Consider the following 14,393-nt stretch of genomic DNA (forward strand, 5'->3'; position numbering starts at 1 on the left):
TCATAATTTTCAAGAAGATTACAAATTTATATACATCTAGAGTGTAATCTCCCATTCCAATCCTCTCCATACGCCAAAGTCAATATCTTCATTGCATTAAACAACCTCTGTATTTTCGTCCACAATGCTGTTCAAGTTCCAATCTTTCACATCTGCACATACAAAGAATGAGAACTCTGCCCCTCTTTCATCTAAAGGCGGTTTTTCTTTTCTGCAATGCCCATTAATGCCACAGTTAGATTCCATAATCCACAAATAAAAATGTTATTTAATAAATTGATATACGACCGACATGTCAGTCGTATAACTCTTAATTTTTTTTTTTACAAGCCTTTGCTAATTCAAAGGTTGACTTTCATTGTTACGTCATCTTAGTTGTATAGTAGTCGTATAACAGCATACTAAATAACATTACTTGTCCACAAAAGATCTTCGAGCACCATGAACTAAGAATGCAAATGGAGGTATCATGAAAATTGAACAGCAGCTCCGTATTTCGCAACACTTTTCTGTAAAAACTCATCAATCAGAAAGAGCTAAGCATTACAAAACCACCAATCTGTTGGCTTCTCTTCTTATTTATATGGAAAGTGAAAACACAATCCTGATAGATTCGTGGTGCCTTAGAATGCAAACTCAATGACTCCAAACTTCATGGACAAACAAACACTCCCTAACCCAAGAAGGTAAGAATCTTCTTCATCTTTCGGGGAAGAAAGAAGATACCAAATTTATGACCTATGCAAACTAAGAACATGCCAGGGTGACCCCACGGGATACCAATTTTGAATGGATCATACCAAAAGAAAGGGAGGTTTCAAATCTCCCTATCCCCCTCCCCTTACAACCAAACTTGTTCAAAAAAAAAAATAATAATAAATACATGCAAAGCTATTCAACAATATAAGCAATTACAAGTTCAGAAATCTTGTATGACACTTTTCTCTAGTTTCTCCATTTACGTTTACTTGTCTCTGGCGTCATATATGCTGTGGAACTAATCATCTCAACAAGATGAACATATGGTCAGTTGGCCAAGTAAACTGCGAGAAGACCCAGATAATTTTTTCAAGTCACTTATCTGTATATATTGTGAGATTCTGGTTAGATCAGCAGTAATTGAGAAACCAGCCATTTTAAAAACTGCGAGAGAAAAAAACCCCTTTTTTAAAAAAACTGCACCTTCTGTCAAAATTCGAGCCTCATTTATGAGTTATCTAACAAAGTTTTTGGGCTTGAAGCATTTAGAAATGCACTTATTTTCAGCAAGACTCATTCCAAACTAGCCACATTAAATCTTAGCCCCTAGGTAATTTTGGAACCTGCAACTATGGAATGAGTAAGATTCAATCTTAGCATCATTATTTGAGGAAGACTAGGATTAAGACACCAGGATGAGACTTACTAGAAATAGCTTTTACTACTTAAATTGAGCATCCAAGCAACTCGCATCCAACTTTTGATGGTTTTCATGACTTAATGACCTAAGTGATCATAGTCAAACGAATCCTCCTTAACTATAAGTCTATAACTACATGTTTTGGATGTCCCATTGTCCTTTATGTCCCCTTACAGGAGCAACAAATAGATCTAAAAGAGGCAAACTAAGCATTTAACGACCAGATGCATCCAAGTATGCATATGCATATAGAATGTGAAAAGGAGAAAATTGAATCATGTCATTCAAAATATGCATCTAGCCCAAAAACTACAACCATATACTAAACTGGATATCACCATCCTCTTAACATATGCCTTCGAACTGCAATGTTACATGCATTTATTCAAAGGATTCGATATCACTGAACTAAAACAAATACTTGGAACATTATTGTTCTTGCGCACATGCATATTGAATACTGTAATGTTAGAGGTCAACATTTTAAATTTCTTGATTACTTATCAAAATGTGCCATGCATCGATTTCTTGCTTTTAATGATATCTCGATTACTTATAAAAAAAATCATTTTTCAATTTTCAATGATATATTCCATCCTTGGCATAACTCCCAGCTGCTACACCATCAATCCAAAGCCAGTTGGTCTTTGAGCACCAGCCTCAATCCCCAATTTCAAAAGAAAAAAAAAAGAAAAAAAAAAGAAAAAAGAAATTATGAGAATGATGCAGTTTAAGCATAATTCCACACATACCATCTTGTTTATGCAGAGAGCAACATGTTAGCAATCAAATCCAAAATACCATGAAACATTAAATCCAAACAAACTGAACTATCCATTATATAGAAAAAAAAATGCGTGAAATAAAATTACCATCAAGAAGCTGAATTCCGGGCATTCATGCTACTGTAAATCTTCGTTATCCTACGTGTTTGGGGCTTTTGCCTGACTTGTTTCTTTCGTAAACCTAATATCTCTTGCACCAAAGGCACGTGAACCAGGACTAGCTTCCACGCCAACAACCAACCTACACAAAAACCCCCCCAAATAACTCGTAAATTCAGGTGGAAATCATAATCATAGAGAAAATCGTCACCGACCCATATCCTGATTTCGCTCCAAAACAATGGAGGTGATACGAAACCCAGTATTTGTGCATAAACGGGGAGAGTGTGATCGTATTGAGCAAGTGAGAATTAAATAGTTACCGAGAGAAATCAAGGAGAGTACGAATGCGATTGCGAGGACCGGGCGTAGAAGAAACAGCGTGAGGTAATCCCAATAAGAAAGGGAATATTTTGATGAAGAAGAAGACGACGAGGACTCCATGGACATCCTGCGCAAGTTCTTCCGAATTCCGATGTATGACTTTACGGCAGTGGAAGTGTTGGACTTGGGTGCCTTCGGTCTTTGAGTCGGTCTTGGTTTCGTCTTAGTTTGTTGGGCTCAACTGATAGCAGGCTTAAGTTGTATTTTCTATGGGCCTTTGGAAGGCCTGCGTGGACAGCTCGTGAGGTTGAATAAAACTTTTTTTTTTTTTTTTTTTTTTAATTTAGTTTATCAAATTGATATGTGTTTAAAATATATGTGATTTTTTGTTATATATATATATATATGTGTGTGTGTAATTTTCCCATGTATTTATATGTTTTATTTAAAATGCATATGAAAATAAAAAATAGATGTGATTCTGACATGAAGAACAAAAAAAAAGAAGAAGAAAACAAAAAACTAGTGGTCATAAAAATGGAGATAGATTTTTAAATTTTTTTGGTAAAACAAGTTCCTAGAAATTATTATTTATTATTGTCAATTCAGGATCAGATCCTATCTTTTTATTTTATTTTAATAATCATATCCCTCTGCATATCACAACAAATCTATAGAAAACACATATTATCAAAAATTTCCAAAACCAAAACATATTATAGCGAAGAAGGTTAACTTATTATAATATGACAAAATATTATTATTATTATTATTTTTTTTTATGACATGTCCGCACGAAAGAGGAGATGAGAATTTGATCTAGTAACCTCTGTTTCATTAAGCATGGTCTTAACCAATTGAACTACTTTCTTGAAGACAGACAGAATACCGTTCCATAATATGTCATTTTCAACAATCATTTAAAAACAAATAAATAAATTTATTAAAAAATAATAATAATATATCAAAATGGCGGAATAAGAATGTCATAACATGTGTCGTTTTCAATGATCAATTTAAAAAACAAAGAAATAAAAATTTAAACCACAAATAAAAAAATTTATTTTAATTTTCAACTCTAATCCAAAGCTGTAACCTGTAACCCAGGTCATTCTCGCTGCTTGCATGAAGCTTCCGATTGTTTTACACCTTTTTGTCTCTTTGAAGTTCGGGTGCACATTGGGCTAACGTAATGGTCACCCACTATTAAATATCATATTTTTCATTTTCTCAAGGCACAAGAAAAGCATACAAGGAATAGAACGCAAATAATAATAAACAAGAGATATTAAGGTGGTTCGGTGTATGACTTACTTCCATACACTAAAGTTTTATAGATTACATCTTACTTTTATAGAGTAATTTGATAACAGGTAAAAACCCTTAATATAAGTAATGTGAGATAAACCCACATATTCTCTGATAAAGATCTCTTGCCATAGATTCTAAAATTACTGAATTTATGTTGGTTGTATTAAACAACTTGAAAAGTGATATTTATTAAAGAAGTGATAGGTTATTGAGACAGTCAAATATATAAATATTTTTTTATTTACTTTGGTATTGACACTTTTTCTCTCGATAAAACCCATAAAAAACTTTTGGGTAAAAGCTTTTATGTAATATAAGGAGCAACAAAAACTTAATATAAAAACTGATAAAAACATATTCAATTATTATTGGTAATATGCCAACCTTTTAATATGCGACATTTCTCAAGCTTAGATTTCATGATTTTAGAATGGGGATCTGAACCCAAGAAACATATATACTTTATATTTTTTAAGACATAAATTTGTTTTTATTGGGTTGAAAAAAAACTACTCAAATTTTCTAGGGCATAAATTTCCTTTAAATTAACTTGGAATAATTTATCAAACTTAGTTTGCAAAACTGCAATGTGAACACATATTTTTTTAATAATTTATAAAAATGTTATGTACTTTTCACATGTTAATTTAAAAAATAAGTATATAGACTAAATTATTCTAAACTAATTTAAAGGAAAATTCTCCCTCTCTCTCTCTCTCTCTATATATATATATATATATATATATTATTTTTAATTTTTTAATAATAAAAAAAAAGTTCCGTAACGGACTACGTGACGTTCTTGACTTTAGCCAAAAAAAGGAGGGTATCGCTTCCTGGGTCATTAAATGTTTCGGGGGAAACAAAACGTGAACGTCATATGGCCCACTTTTTCAGACGCAGACCAACGAGGAAAGTCCAGAGAGCATCAGAGATATCCCCTCTACAAAAAGCCCCAAATGAATGTACCTAGACTCCATTCCGTCCACGTGGACCAACCTGCCCTTTTCCCTCCACGTTTGGGTCACCGGAACATAACCTACACGCTACTGGCTATCCCCGGTCACCCCCTTCCTCCATTATCAGCGCCAGATTCATCCTCGCTTATCGACCAGTCCCTTGACTCCCTTCCCTTATTCTAATTCTCCCTCATTCCATCTTTTCTTTTTCACGATAAATATAATTCCCACCTTTATTTTTCACGTCAGGGTTAGGGTTTCTGAAACTTCTATATATGGAAAGCTCTGTTGCTTCAGCGAACTCCCGAAGATCCTCGTTTCGTTATTGTCACTGCGGTTTCTTCCGGCGCTGTTGTCGCTGTTTCTGTTGCTTCTACACCTATCCGTAGGGGGGGTTTGATTTTATTTTATTTTTTCAAATTTTCAGTACCGAAATCAGCGATTTTTTTTTTTGGGTTTCTAGAGTTTATGGATTCACAGTGTGCTCGGTCGGCTCTTTCTCTAGGGCTCAATTCACATACATCGTCGGTTTCTACAGCCTCGGCGGCTGACAGTCCGATTTCGATTCAAATTGATTCGAGCTTTTGCGGCTCGTCGAATTCGGTCCCGTCCGTTCCGCTGCAGTTGCTTGAGCAAAAGGAAGAGAAAATAGAACTCGAAATTGGGGAGGATCATAGCGAAGATGAGAAATTCAGCATTCTGGGGCACTCTATGTGTCTGAAGAGGCCGAGAGATGGGCAATCGTTGTTATGTGGAAGCGCGCCGAAGCGGGCCGCGGTTGACCCGGGTCTCGAGGCGAGGCGGGCCGCGGTGCGGGCCTGGGGGAACCAGCCGCTCGCTGTGGCGGACCCGGAAGTGCACGCGATCATGGAGAAGGAGGGGCAGAGACAGTTCAGAGGAATCGAATTGATCGCTTCGGAGAATTTCGTGAGCAGGGCTGTGATGGAGGCTCTAGGCAGCCACTTGACCAACAAGTACTCGGAGGGAATGCCCGGAGCGAGGTACTATACGGGTAATCAGCACATTGATCAGATCGAATTGATCTGCTGGGAGCGCGCATTGGCGGCGTTCAATCTTGATTCCGAGAAGTGGGGTGTGAATGTTCAGCCATACTCTTGTACCTCTGCAAATTTCGCAGTTTACACTGGTCTTTTGCTCCCCAACGATCGGATTATGGGGTTGGATTCGCCGTCCGGAGGGCATTTGAGTCATGGGTATTACACTCCGAGCGGGAAGAAGGTCTCGGCCGCATCGATATTCTTTGAGAGTCTCCCTTATAAAGTGAACCCACAAACGGGTTACATTGATTACGAGAAGCTTGAGGAGAAAGCTCTTGATTTTCGCCCTAAGATACTTATTTGCGGCGGGAGTTCTTACCCGAGGGAGTGGGATTTCGCGAGGTTAAGGCAGATTGCGGATAAATGTGGAGCGGTTTTGATGTGCGACATGGCTCATATTAGCGGTCTCGTGGCAGCTAAGGTCTAAGCTTCTTTTAGTCATCTTATACTTGATTGGGGAATTTAGAATTTAATTTAATATTGACTGTGATACTTTGATTTTCGATTTCTTATTTTAAATAGAATTCGGCGTGGCTCATTATGAGCTAGGTTGATTTAATTAACTTACCTGTACAAGGAGATGGTGTTCTTGTGGTTTAACGGCATATTTGTTACCATGCTTTATACTGGTAGTCGTAGGAGTAGTGCAGCTGAGTCCTGACAGTCATTTGAAACTGATCCATTTCATTTTTCATGTTTTGACCTCTTAGCTTCTTGTATCTAGAACAACTGTTGAACTATATATATATACACACACGATATTATACGAAACACACGTGTACACTGTAGACTTAACCGTGTAGCATGTTGTGTCACAAGAAAAAACATACCTTTATCCATGCATGGATATATAGGATCTCTGGAGTAGTATAAATTTATGTGTGATGATGGTCTCATAGTTTTGCTGCTACACATTCTATACTCTAATCACTTGGAATTACATCTTTCGGACTTTCTTTTAGCTTATTCTATTTATATAGAAATTCTATGGGGACAGTTTTAATTTGTTTTCATTGTTAAAACTGCTATTTCAATTTTTTAGATTTTTATTGAAATTTCTTACTTGAGGTGTTTTAAAAGGGTTGGTTGGAGATTTCTTTCTTTCATAAGTTGTCACAACAGTTTAGAGGGTATAATTAAGTTGCATCGCCAAGTTGAGAGGGTTCTTGTCCCTTTTTATAGTTCTGAACATGAAAATGCTTTTCAACAATGTGCAAGAGGCAATATAATGCACTTGTACAGATAAGAATGTGCTTCCCCTGTCCCTTTCATCTGTGGGCTAGAAGTTTCAGAATGCAGAACTGCATGAAATCACTTATACCAAAAAAAAAAAAAAAATTGTATGAAATTAATTCCTCCATTAGTAATTACCACCTGGTTGCCAAGATATATTTATTTTATGGAAGTTAGACTCATCTCTTCTATATTGATAGGTGTGTGCAAGAATTGAAGTCCAGTTTATTGGCTGCTTCTCTATTTAGTCTCTCATTTATTTTGTATACTCTTGCGCTGCCTGTATTATCTAACTCATGTACCATGCATCAAACTCTCTTTATAATAAATTGGACCACAGAACAAAGTTCTGATTCCTAAAAGTAACTCGCTGACAGATATGGCATATACATACATACATACATACCTATGGCATATAGGGGTGCGTGTATGTGTGTGTGCGTGTGAGTTTCAGATATGACTGAATTTTATTTTGGAGTACAATTTGGTTAGTGTGTTTGTGTGGGATAAACTATGTAGGATATTGCCATCTAGAACAAAACCATTCAAATAAATCTATAAACACTACAGATAGGCATCCTCTGAATATGGTTCAAACTAGTGGATCTAAAGGACTTGTTTTTTTTACTTGAATTTGAATGTTGGATGACAATTCATATGTAGGGAAAACTGGATTTGGTCCTACATATTTATGTTTGTGTGTATATACATATTATTCCATGGTGAGTTGGATTTATTTTCTTTGGACTCTATCACGCTGTTTATAGATTTGCTTACAGTCGTATTATTAATCAATGAAGAATCCTGGTCTCTGTTTTAAACTTGTCTCTTGTCAATTACAGGAATGTGCAAATCCATTTGAATACTGTGATATCGTTACCTCAACGACTCACAAAAGTCTCCGGGGTCCTAGGGGAGGTATTATCTTTTACAGAAGAGGTGTGAAATCGAGGAAACAGGGCCTGCACCTTAGTTGTGGAGATGGTAGTGCTCATTATGATTTTGAGGAAAAGATAAACTTCGCTGTGTTTCCATCATTACAAGGGGGCCCCCATAATAATCACATTGCTGCTCTTGCCATAGCTTTAAAACAAGTAGCTACTCCGGAGTATAAAGCCTATATACAACAGGTGAAGAAAAATGCTCAGGCATTAGCATCTGCTTTGTTGAAAAGAAAATGCAGGCTGGTGACTGGGGGTACTGACAATCATTTGTTGCTTTGGGATCTAACTGCTCTAGGCTTAGCAGGTATTCTGAATTTACCTACTCAATTTTCGCAAACAATAGATTGGAAAAGATGACTTCGCTGTGTTTCCATCTTACTTCTTGACTTATTGTTTTGATTTTGTTATTACATTTAGCGGCACCCATCTTGTCTATACGACTTTATTGAAAATGTTTTCAGTTTAACAATTTTTTTTATCAATGTTTATGCTAATTAGTTTCGTTTTTGGTTATCAAGCTCTCATGTTATATAACAGATGAAAATATGTACTTGGGGGTTTTATTGGCAAACATCAAACCTGGCAGCTTAGGATAGTCTGTCTGCCAAGCTACTTTTCTACTTTGGTTGGTAATATAGATGAGTTGAATGGACACTGCTTTGTCGAAAAAAAAAAAAGAGATTTGAGTTGGAAAGTTTAAAAACTTACTTAAGTTGGAACTGAAGTGTATTTTTATTGTTTGAGTTGGTAATAAAAATGAGTTGAATGGCTACGACTTTTCATGTTAATTAGGTCTCAGTGGGCTTGCTGTGTATGGTTGCTGATTATATTTCCACTTTTTTTGTTTTTCTTGTTAATTTGTTTTTCCTTTCATTGTCTATATGGATCAGCAAAGTTGGTTTTAATTATGGACTGCTGTAGTCTAACAGGGAATACATGCATCTGCCATTATACATGTTGTCCAGATCAAATTCGTGGCAGTTACTTTTGAATTACATTTATACCTTTTCATGTGAGACTACTTTGGTTTTTTAAAGAAAATGCTTCTTTGTTGTTGAAAAGAAGTTTCATTTTGGTTCATTAAGTCATCAAATTCGTGGCAGTTACTTTTGAATTACATTTATACCTTTTCATGTGAAACTACTTTGGTTTTTTAAAGAAAATGCTTCTTGTTGCTTCTTTGTTGTTGAAAAGAAGTTTCATTTTGGTTCATTAAGTCATTGAAGGAGGAGATGAAAATTATGAAAAATATCAAAATGCATATATCGGAGTACTTTAATTGCAAATTATCTGATTGTAATGGTGTATCAACAGGAAATTTGCTGTGGTTTGATTTAAATTTCTGAACTTCTGTGGCAATTGGTGTCTAGGGCTGATGTGGTTTGGGTTTTTGTTTACTGCCTATGAAATCCAGTCTAATTCTTGTGTACAATTTTTGTTGATTGTCAGAAGATTGTAATAGACTATTGTCCAGAAATATGTAAGCCAGCCTCAGTGTGTGCAGGCCCTGGTATTTAGCTGTGTAAACATACTAATCTGGAATCTGAAGATCGGTGAACTTTTGAATTGGTGACTTGCCTATGTGAAAAGTATAGGGATTGTTGAAATATTGCTATTGTGTGAGAAATTACTCTGCTGTGATTGTGTTACCAGAGAATTGTGAAAAGGAAGTACTTTTTTTCTTGATAAGTGTAAAAGGGAGAAGAAGTGTACATGCAAAGGAAAAGTTTCAACATGTTGTAGGGACATATATATCTAGCTTTTTTGCTTTTGTGGTATAATTTAATTGTTGTCTTTTTTACTTTTAGGGTAGAAATGTATAAATTGCCTTCCTACATTTTCACCTCATTTTCTAATCTTTTTACCCTGATGTGTTTTCTAGGCAAGTACTATGAGAAGGTCTGTGAGATGTGCCACATTACTCTCAACAAAAGTGCTATATTTGGTGATAATGGTTCAATTTCTCCTGGAGGAGTTAGAATTGGTGAGCAATCTTGTCATACTGCATTATTAACAACTAGGCTCAAAAAGGTGTCACGTAGGTTTGTGACATACCTTTAAATTTATCATGTATAATCTTATCTACCTCTATTGTAGATGAGCTCTAACTCAAATGTTACCATCTATATTCTTAGAATGGGGTGGAGGGTGAAGTCATGGCCTTAAGACTCATTGATGCACTTGTAACTCTCCAATAAGGGAGAAAAAAAAACCTTATCCCCTTTTACTCCTTATTATCAATTGATAAGTTATCCACGAAATCCCTGTAGACGAGAAATAATCTTTTCCCCTATCCAGATTTTTAACATAATTCTTTTTAATGGAAGAATATTTTATTAGCATGCTTCTCCCTCTTTGGGCGCCCCATGGAAATAAAGTTGAAGCTTTCCATATTTCCACACTTTATATCACCATTTCCTGGATTCTCTAACGTGGCAAATAATACAAGTATATGAATGTCATTACTATTTTGTTGTGTTGCAAATTTTATTTCATTACTAAAATTGCTAAATAATACATATATCTGAATGTCACCATCCTACTCTGGGCTATTCCATTCAACTTCCTCTTACTTTTTCTTATGTCCTTCTTATTCAGGCACTCCTGCAATGACATCCAGAGGTTGTTTGGAGGCTGATTTTGAGACAATAGCTGACTTTCTTCTTAAGGCAGCTCAGATTACAATTATGGTGCAGAGGGAACATGGAAAATTTCAGAAAGATTTTCTCAAGGGTCTGCAGAGCAATAAAGATATTGTTGAGCTCCGAAATCGGGTTGAGGCATTTGCTTCCCAGTTTGCAATGCCAGGGTTTGACATTTGAAATTGTGAAAGAAGCAGCCTGCCTTCATCTTTAACATCACAGTATTGCTTCTTTGGCTTACCAACATTTCACTTGGTAACCTTGGTAACCCATCCATGCCCTCTCCTGTAAATTATGCCCCAACCAAAAAAAAAAAAAATCAACATTCAGATGTTGCCAAAACATTTTACACGCATCATCACGCACCCAAGATCCTGTCTGACTATTTTTTTGTTGTGATTTTGTAAAAATTACACCAAAATATCGTCCTTTTTAATTTTCTGGTATATTTGTGAAGGCGTTACCAAAGTTGTCGAAATTTTGATGGTCTTTTGCCTATACTGTTCTTCTGAAATACATTTGTAATTACAGAACTGGGGTAGATTTGGAAAATTGCTGTTTCATATGAGCATATGAGAGAATATGTGAATGTATGCATTTGAAATTGCTTTTGACTGTGTCAAGAATTCAGATTACTTGGTTATACTTTAGTTTCAGTATTGAACTTGAAACAACACCAACCATATTTAATCTTTTGCTTGCTGTTGCTTTTCATCTTGAATCGTCTGCATCTGTAGTTTGCATCTTTTGCGGTCATTGAGTTTTGTTAAATTCAATGGAGAAGCAAAAGGCAGAAAGCTCAATTCTTCTTTTTTTTATCTTTTAGAGGGACCAAAGCCATGGTCTCCGGTGGTAGATGTTAAACATGGTGCGGTGTTATAGGGGTAATGGGCGTGAGCAGGACGTTACCCATTGGGTTTGTTGGAACACAGCTGCTCTGCTGCCAGAATTTCTGGCATCAGGCATGTCGGTCTTTCTTTTCTTATGAGTTCTACTCATTGTTTTTGTCTTTATGTTCTTCCCTTTCACCATTATTCTATTCTTTTGTTGTTTAGCATACTCATATGGAACCCCCCGAGGGAGGCAAGGCATGAATTTCCGGCAAGGGACAAAAAGCATGAGATACGGTTACAAGTGAGACAGTGACCCCTGAAATATAATGTTGAATATTTTATATCTGGAACCCCAAAAAGGGGAAGAAATTGGCAGCATAATATATATATAATTTTTCTTAACGAGAGAGAGAGAGAGAGAGAAAGAGAAAGAGAAATGAGAAGAGACATGTCAGGAAGAGGGGCGATGCGGTGAGGAGCTTTCATCATCGACTCCATTGCTTTCAAAGCGAACCGAATCAGACAAAAGCTTCGCAAGAGCAAAAGAAGCTGCTTTAGAAATTAAAGCAGCCAAGGAATCTCACAGTCGCCCCTACAGTCCTAAGCCACCCTTTTTCATCATTCTCTCACAACTAGAATGATTAGGCATTTACTATAACAACTAAAGAGCACTACCTACGAAAACAGAGCAAGAGGGAAAATCTCTTTAAAGAGGAAGAAGAAGAAGAAGAAGAAGAAGAAAGTAAATAAATAAAACATAAAATAACAACACCCAATAAATAAAAAATTCAAAAAAAAAAGGTGGGAATATGGCTGTTTTGTCTTCCCCTATGAGAGAATTATAAGAAGCTTCCATTCTTTTAATCCAATATTAAAATAAGAGGCAGGGGTTGGTGTTTGGGTTGGGGATAGATGTGGAGAATTTCTCTTGGCCCCGCATGAAAAACTAGTCCTGAACCTTTTTGTCTAATTTTCCTTCTTGGATACTCATTTGAAGACTTCCTGAAACCTAGAATTACATCCCCATTCAAAAGAACCTTCCTCTTCGGGTTGGTTGCTTCCTTCCTGAGAGAAAAAAGCTATCCCATCCCCAAAGCTTCAACTATAGTAACTGTAAGAACAGTGAAACCGCAGGAGGAAGGAAACATGAAAAAAAAAAAAAAAAATTAAAAATTAAAAATTAAAAATTAAAAAAAAAAAAACAAAAAAAACAAAAAACAAAAACAAAGAGAAGGCTTAGAGGCACAACAACCCCCAACAACTGATTCCTCTCTACTTGTAATATTCTTTTTTCTTTTTTTTTTTTTTTTTTGGACTATCCAACCATATTTGATATTTCTAGCATCCCTATCTCTGTCTACCTATGACTGCAGAAGTCCAAAAGCTTCTTCCTTCCTTCAACAATTTCATCAAAGAAATCATCAAGCTGCCCAACAATGTTCTCGGCACCAGATCTCAACACTCCAAAGCATCCTCTCAAGTTGTCGACTCTCTCCCTGATGCCAACCTCGCTCTCCCAGTCTGCCACCACTCCCGCCGGCGACCCATTCCTCCTCTCCAACTCGCCTCTCAGCTCCTCCATCGCCACCTTTGACCGCCGGAACTCGTACAGCAGAATCCCCGGCCTTCCGCCCATCTCGTTGATCTCCGCCGCCACCCTCTGCTGCAGCCTCGCCGTCGATATCATGAACCCCGATCCGAATAGCAAACACCCCTCGTAGCCTCCCATAAGAAAGTTTGACTCTGGCCAGCAGTAGACCAATCCGCAGAGCAACATCATGAGCAGCAGCGAGCTCACGTTCCTCATTGCATACAGGACTCCCCTGAAGCCGTTGAAGCCGTTGAGCTTCGACTCGATTGAGACCTTCTCGTCGAACCGCAGCGATAGCGGTTGGATTCTCGTCTCCATTAAGCCCCTGTTCTCCTCCTCCAATCCCAGAGCTTCCCGGCGACACCCAGAGATTGTGCGAATGACCTGTTCCAAGAATTCGATCAAATCAAGCTTGAAAGTGAATAAAAAAGAAAAAAAGAAAAAAGAAAAATTGATTGAAGATTGTGATTCGGTGATGGACCTGTCGTGAGACTTGTGGGCTTAGATGGCGATGGCTGTCAAGAGAAGAGGTTATATTGAGGCCGGCAGAGTAGTAGTTTTCCATCCCGGATATCCCAGACTTGAGAACATGGCAGACTTCCCAGAGCTTGGAGCTCTCGTCCATGTACTCATCGAGCCACTTCTCACCCACCGGCAAATGGAGCTTCTGGACGAGAAGGGTGAGCTGGGAGTGGAAGGATCGGAGAAGCGAAAGTACCCTTTGAAGGAATTGGATTGACATGAAGTTATTGGAGAGGTAAACGCGCTCGAGATCATCGATCCCGCGGGTGAGAAAGGAGTAGAAGCCATTGACGGAGTTGGTAGAAGAAGGATCCATTTTGTTGCCTGTTTGGGGAAAGAGAGGTAAGGAAAAGGGATGGTAAAGAAAAAGGTTCACAAAGAGAGAGATATATAAATTGTGAGAGGATGCATAAGAGTGGAAGAATTGGAAGGGAGGGAATATCTTAGAAGAAGCTCAGGTTTCTAAGGTTGAAAAGGATTGTTGGGAGCAATGATGGGTGTTTCCTATAGAGGGGAAAGGATGATTGGTAATATGCCATTTTCATTGTTTAATGGGCAGAAAGAAAAAAAATAAAAAAATAAAATTTAAATTTAAATAAATCAATAAAGACCCAGAAAAAAATAATAATAATTAAGTAAAAAAGTAATGAGGGAAACAGAGCAGCCAAGTCCTTGAGATGAACATGAACATCA

General features: G+C 37.1%; 2 protein-coding genes across 2 annotated transcripts; one reads left to right on the top strand and one right to left on the bottom strand.

The window, feature by feature from the left end:
* The first annotated feature begins 4,942 nt into the window (after nt 1-4,942).
* On the top strand, nt 4,943-11,054 carry LOC132184607 (serine hydroxymethyltransferase 7). Its single transcript, XM_059598302.1, has 4 exons — nt 4,943-6,356; nt 8,011-8,416; nt 9,995-10,096; nt 10,711-11,054. The coding sequence occupies exons 1-4, from the start codon at nt 5,346-5,348 to the stop codon at nt 10,932-10,934; spliced, it is 1,743 nt and encodes a 580-aa protein (XP_059454285.1). The 5' UTR covers nt 4,943-5,345; the 3' UTR covers nt 10,935-11,054.
* A 1,786-nt stretch (nt 11,055-12,840) lies between these two features.
* Nucleotides 12,841-14,028, bottom strand: LOC132164542 (uncharacterized). The gene is made up of 2 exons (XM_059575077.1): nt 13,660-14,028; nt 12,841-13,562 (listed from the first exon to the last, which is right to left on the bottom strand). Exons 1-2 carry the CDS (start codon nt 14,014-14,016, stop codon nt 12,945-12,947), a joined length of 975 nt encoding a protein of 324 aa, XP_059431060.1. The 5' UTR covers nt 14,017-14,028; the 3' UTR covers nt 12,841-12,944.
* Between the last annotated feature and the right edge of the window lie 365 nt (nt 14,029-14,393).

Source organism: Corylus avellana, chromosome ca1 (assembly GCF_901000735.1).
Source record: "Corylus avellana chromosome ca1, CavTom2PMs-1.0".
Lineage (NCBI taxonomy): Eukaryota > Viridiplantae > Streptophyta > Magnoliopsida > Fagales > Betulaceae > Corylus > Corylus avellana.